Here is a 6,082-nt window from a genome sequence, read left to right as displayed (position 1 = left end):
ACAGTGGCTACACACAAAGGAGCTAGAGAGGGGTAAAAGGGCAGCAGAGTGCACACCATTCTTTGGATGGGCTTCTTCAGAACAGATCATTGTCCATGAGTCCCAGGACAGACCCCTAAAAGACAGTTCAGCTGCTTCTCTCTTCCTCTCTCAGACTTGGGTAGGCTGAAGCTCCTGGAACCCAGCAGACATGGTCTCTATTGTCCACAGGCTTGGCTGTTAGCTACACTCAGAGGGGTACCTCTGTATGTTTAGACTGAAAACATAAACCTCAAAGAAGCTTTAGGGAGAATTTAGAAGGACAAGAGATGTAATGCATATGAATCTGGAAATCTATACTGCTCTTCTAGCTCCCGGGGTCAAGGCAAGGCTATAGAGGCCATTAGGTTCCCACTCCTTATGACTGCTCAGCAGCAGCTGGCTCCGGACTGTTGATGCCATCTGACAGGTAATCCTCCTCATTTTGTTTCATCTTGGTCTCCAGAACTGTGATGCGTTGCTTGAGCTTCTGCTGGGCCCCCGTGTACTCAGCCAGCAGGCGGGCAAAGCGAGTGTACAAGGTCTCCATGTTGGTTTCCAGTTGCTCTAGCTTTTCCTGCACATCCACCTCCATGCTGGCTGCCACCTCATTCTCATCCAGCAGCCCCTCCTTCATCAGGATCTCCCGACCTCTCTCCTCCAAAACTTTCTTGGCGTCAGGGTACTCAGTCACAGCTTCCATGAGATCATCCTTGGACAAGCAGAAAAGATCTGAGTAGCCCAGGCTGCGGATATTGGCCGTACGCCGATTGCCCATTTTGCTGCCCTTAATGTTAAGGATACTGATCTCTCCAAAGCAGCTCCCAGCAGAGAGTAGAGCATACTGAGTCACACCATCATCAGCCACCACCGCCAACTTGCCTTCCTTGATGATGTACATCTCCTTGCCAATGTCCCCCTTACGGCAAATGTAATCCCCAGGACTGAAGACCTGGGACGAAGCTTCAGTACCAGCTCCACCAGCAGGCCAGCCTCACAATCCTGGAAGATGCGTACTTTCTTGAGTGTGGAAAGGTGGACATTGATGGCTATCTCAGCCCTGAGCTTGGCTGGCAGATTCTTGAGAACCTCCCGCTCATCCACCGTCTTCTTATTGGTCCACAGGTAGTCAAACCATTTGATAACCTTGGCTTCCATCTCCTTGCTGACCTTGCGGAACTGCATGTAGTGTTTGACAGCATCGATCTTGGCCTGGAACTCTGCCCTGGTGGCATTCATGTTGGAGATCATGGATCCCACATTTCCCACAATGGTGGCAAAGATGAGGACACCAATCAGGAAGTCAAAGATGACAAATAGGTACTCCTCATCTTTTACAGGGGGCGGTGTCTCCCCAATGGTTGTGAGGGTTAGCGTGGACCAGTAAAGACAGTAGATGTATTCCCTAGCCAGGTAGCCATATTCGGGGTCAGTGATGTTGGGGTAAACCCAGGTGTCAACCCCAAAGCCAATGGACTTAGAGATGGCATAGTAGATGCAAGCATTCCAGTGGATGATGACCAAGATATAGAGCACCAGGTTGCTGATACGGAAAATGTTGGGGTAGCTGGTGCGAGTCTCAGTGCGATCAAAGAACTCAAACATACGGGCAAAGTGGAGCAGGCGGTTAAAGCGCACCTCAGGACTGTGGATGCCCACAGCAAAATAGATCAGGTCTGTAGGGATGATGGAAGCCACATCCAGCTTGAACTGTAGGGTGTGGATGTAGTTGTCTCGCAGTTTCTTGGGATCTTTGACCAGCAGTCCCTGCTCTAGGAAACCTAACAGACATACAAGACAGTATGTCACCTCTTCCCTCAGACCTGTCCCTCCCTATAGGATAAAGATAAGCAAACTAGTCTCTTAGCCCTCCATTCCAAGGAGGGATATAACTCACGTGGTAAGCTGACCAGAAGGACCCCAAGATAGCACCCCCTGATCCAAACTTCTGGAAGCATGTGAGACCATGAGGTTTAAAAAGGATCAATCACCTACCAGAGTTCAAGTCAAGCATTTGAGCCCAACACCATGTCTAATAGATTTCTTGAAATTTTGGACTCTGGTCTTTGGACTTAGGGGTCATACTGCCAGCTGTGCTTCCCAGATGCTTACTCACCTGTGCGCAATCGGATGAAGAGGTCTGCAATGTAAACCAAATCTGAGAAGTAGTCCAGCACCAGCCACACCAGGAAGTAACCTCTCTGTAGGTCACTGAAGCAGGATCTATGGAAGAACAAGCCTCGCTTCACCCTCAAAGTCAGTTAAGATCCCCTGGAAGCCCCAAGCTGAATGCCTTTTTGTGCAAGGCTTGAGAGGCCACAAGGGACACTGATGAGCCACAGTCAGCCTGGTGCCAAGGAGATACTTATTGGCAAGTGGCTTCTACCCCAACCCTTGTCATTGCAAGGACGTAACTGCATATGCATCACCATTGACCATTAATTGCCTACCTCACCCATTAGAGTGTGAGCTTCAGAAGAGAGACTTCCATCATCACTGCCAACCCCATGCCTAGCCTGGGGCATCAGGATTCAAGTGCTCAATGGTGTGAGTTGAATGAATGAATAAGTCATTGGAAGAACAAACCACAGTGCACAGCTGAATAGATCTCATCTTCATCACTTTAACATGCACGTACTGAGCACCCAACAGAGAACACTGGCCAGTCAAGCGTGCGTAAGCCCAGGTGAGCTAGGTTTACGGTAGAAGCAGTGGGAATGGAGGAAGTTTGGAGCTCTGTAGGGCAATTAACAGAACTTGGTGATAGAGGGGGTGGAGCCTAGGAAAGGGCCTGTGGATAGGGAAGACTAGGGGATAGAGTCCAGGATGGTGATCTGGAGAGTGTACTAGTAGTCATATTTAGAATCAAATTCCAGCCCCTGTCCCACAAAGCATGCAGAATCACCAGTCCCTGCCATTGTTATGGCCTTCGCCCACACTACACCATCCCAAGATGAGGACTTTGCACTCGTTCCATCTGCACAGAATGCTCCCTCTGCCAAGATCAGTATCTAACAGCTTACTGCCTCCCACCAAGGAGGTCTCAACTATGGTCTCACCTGCCCAGAGAGGTCCACTCTGACTGCCATTTCTCTAGCAACTCTCTACCACCAGTCCCTGGAATCATCTTGGTCATTTCTTTAGTTTCATATTGGCAATTACTGCCTGTCCCCCAGTAGGCTAAGAGTTCCAGGGGAGAGAGAGCATGCCTGTCTTGCTCACCACATTATCCCTATCGCTGAGCCTGTAGCCTGGCACCCAATAAGTGTTCAGTCAAATTCTTTCTGAAGGACTGATGTGGAAGCAGATAGGAGTGAGGAATTCTGTCAGGGATCAAGAAGGCCACGTCCAGAAGTTCTTGAAGGCCATTCTTAGGACTTAAAATTTGTCCTGTGGGCAATGGGGAACTATTGAAACATTTTTGAGGAGGGAGTAGTATCACCAAATCCCAGTTTCTAAGAATCACATTTGTTACAAGTGTGGTAGATGCCACAGGTGTTCCAGGAAGAGAAGAAGGTGGGGCTAACACCTTTAAGACTCCCTCTGAAGGAACATGGGCTATCAAGGTAGATAGAAGTGCTATTGGCAGCCAGAGAATCTAGAAGGAATGTTGGCTTGGTATGACCTCTGTCTTAAACTGGGACGGCCTGGGACCTGTTTGCTCTGAATCCCAGGGCCCATGTAATTTTGGCCACTGTCTCCCAGACCCCTCCCTACTCACCTGGCCACCAGCAGGCACCAGTTGTACAGGACAGGCATGGCAATGACAAACAGCCAGCGGTAATACCAGTCCCCTGCTGGGTCCAAGACAAATAGTTCAAATTTCTTCCTAAGGAAATAAACAGAGGTCAGACTTGGGGACCAGGTACCCCAAGGTGGCAGCACCCCACCTCCTGGAGGCCTAGGGACCCCAAGAAGCACTGCTTCAGTGAATGTGTGGAGTGAGGGGTAGATTGACTTAAGGTCCCATTTTACAGGGACCCAAAACCGGGGCCATCTGACAGGTGAGGGACACTTCCCTTTCTGATTGTAGACTGGCCCATGGGCTCCCATGCTCTCTAGAGGCCCCTTGCCCAGAGGGCATGTGAAGAGGCAAAGTTTTCAGTAGAGATGGACACAAGGGCCTGGGAAAGGATAACCACAAGTTGGTAATGCAAGCTTAGACCTCTTCCTACTTCCCTACCAGGAAAAGAGAGAAACTCCAGGCAAGTGAGCACCACATGCTCCCTGCCCACCCCAATCTTCCATTTTGGTCCCCAGCTCGCAGCCTCCAAATCACTTTTCCAGATGCCATGCCACATTTTGGCAAGAGCCCTTTTCCTTCATTGACCAGAGGTGGGGAATGTCAGCTTGGCCAGACATCCACAGTGATTGACTACTTCCTCTAAGAACAGACCCTCCATCTCTGCCTTCTCTACCCTCTCACTCTCTCCTGCTCAGTCATCAGAGCCTTCCCCATCAGGGTCCTGCATGGTCTTTTCCAAGACACACTTCCTTGCCCAGAGTGGAGCTGGGGTGGGCCTCAGCAACACTCCCTTCTTGTACCTTCCTCAGCATTTACCAGCTGCTGGAAGTGGGGCTGGAGGTGTCATACCCCTGAGGAGAGCCCTCTCCCTGCCCACATTCACTTTATGAACAGTGAGAAGACATTTGATGGGGGGGGCAGTTAAGGTGAAAAAAGACATTAGATGTTCCCACAGCAAGTAGACCACTGGCTGTTGGAGAGGCTGTAAGGACAATGGAAATGTTCTGGAGTTAAAAGCACAGCAGGACATTTATGTCCAGTCCTTTCCCTATTTAGACAGAGCTTGGCATAGCCCCTGGTCTGCAGTGGCATTAGAAACCCCACTGAGCTCTCCAGTTGCGTGTGTAGGAGCCCTTTGAGCCCCACAGGCTGGACAGCTGTACTTGGTGCCCTTTCCCTCGCCGTCCTTGTCGCCTTTGCCATCCCCCTGCTGTGTTGTCACGGTCTGGAGCTCAGGCCCACGAAAGCGCTCAAGGAATGAATCAGGCCTTGCTTCCTCCTCGCGGAAATTCCTGTTGGCCCAATCTCTGATGACCCCCACCAGCCGGGCGATCCTAGAGGTGAGGGAGAGAGAGCATGAGCCTGAGTGAAATGGGAGGGTCATAGGAGATGAACAAGGAAACCTGGAAACAGGACAGGACATGATTTCCTGTGTGCCAAGAACTGGGATATAGGCCAGCATTGAGGGCAGGGTCTTGGGTTCAAGTACGATTCAAATGCATCCTGTGGGGAAGGGTATCCTAGGAAGATTTCCTATAGAAAGTGCCATCTCAGTTGATCGTAAAGAATAAACAGCAGGTCTTCAATGCAAGATGGAGGTTGTGTTAAGGTCAGAATAAGTCAGGATAGAAGTTGCCTCAGGCTTCCTGATTTCCCTATAGAGCCTACTAGTCTTGGGTGGTGACCTCAGGGCCCTCTACCTAGGCCCCTCTTCAGTGACAGATTCCTCCTCCCAAAGTTGAGACAAGTGTGAAGGGAAGCCTCCTCTGGCTGCTCCCATCTTGTCTCACAGGAGCTTTGGGGTTGCTCAAGTCTCTAGTGTCTTATAGAAGGCCTAGAGGGGTTAAGAGAAGGAAGACCATTGTAGTCACCCTGACAGGCCCCAAGGACAGAAAAGAGGGAGCAGCAGGTTAGTGTGGGGGAATCACCTTCGGAAGCCACCCCTCCCCCGTCGTGGGGTGTCCATCTCTGCCAGCCTCTGCAGTTCTGAGGAGGTATCATCATCAGCCGCAGACTGTGTCCTATAGAGAAAGCAACAGAGTTGACCCAGGGCTCTCTGGGTGTGACTTGTCTTGCTTCCTAGCACATGCCTAGAACTCCTATGTTCCCTTAAGAACACAAAGATAGCTTGCTCTACGACAACAATGGAGCAGTCATGAGAGGAAGTAGCAGCCTCTGGGCCATCCCTGAAACCACCCAGCCTCAGCAGACTCACCTGCTGCTGGTCCTGCGGTCATCTTTGCCATTGGCCTTGATGGCAGGGGGTTCATGGTGGTTATTGGCCGTGGAGCTCTTCACACCATTCGATTTTTCAGTCAT

The 6,082-nt window shown here is 50.6% G+C and overlaps 1 protein-coding gene across 1 annotated transcript; it reads right to left on the bottom strand.

Moving 5' to 3' along the window:
* Positions 1 to 397: 397 nt before the first annotated feature.
* Cnga2 (cyclic nucleotide gated channel subunit alpha 2) lies at positions 398 to 6,082 on the bottom strand. Its single transcript, XM_047535343.1, is given in 7 exon segments — positions 398 to 972; positions 975 to 1,799; positions 2,135 to 2,241; positions 3,740 to 3,847; positions 4,927 to 5,097; positions 5,692 to 5,784; positions 5,979 to 6,082. Coding segments are annotated over 7 exon segments (1,983 nt in total).

The sequence above is a fragment of the Sciurus carolinensis genome, chromosome X, assembly GCF_902686445.1.
Source record: "Sciurus carolinensis chromosome X, mSciCar1.2, whole genome shotgun sequence".
Taxonomy (NCBI): Eukaryota; Metazoa; Chordata; class Mammalia; order Rodentia; family Sciuridae; genus Sciurus; species Sciurus carolinensis.
This window is presented reverse-complemented; position numbering and strand designations above follow the sequence as displayed.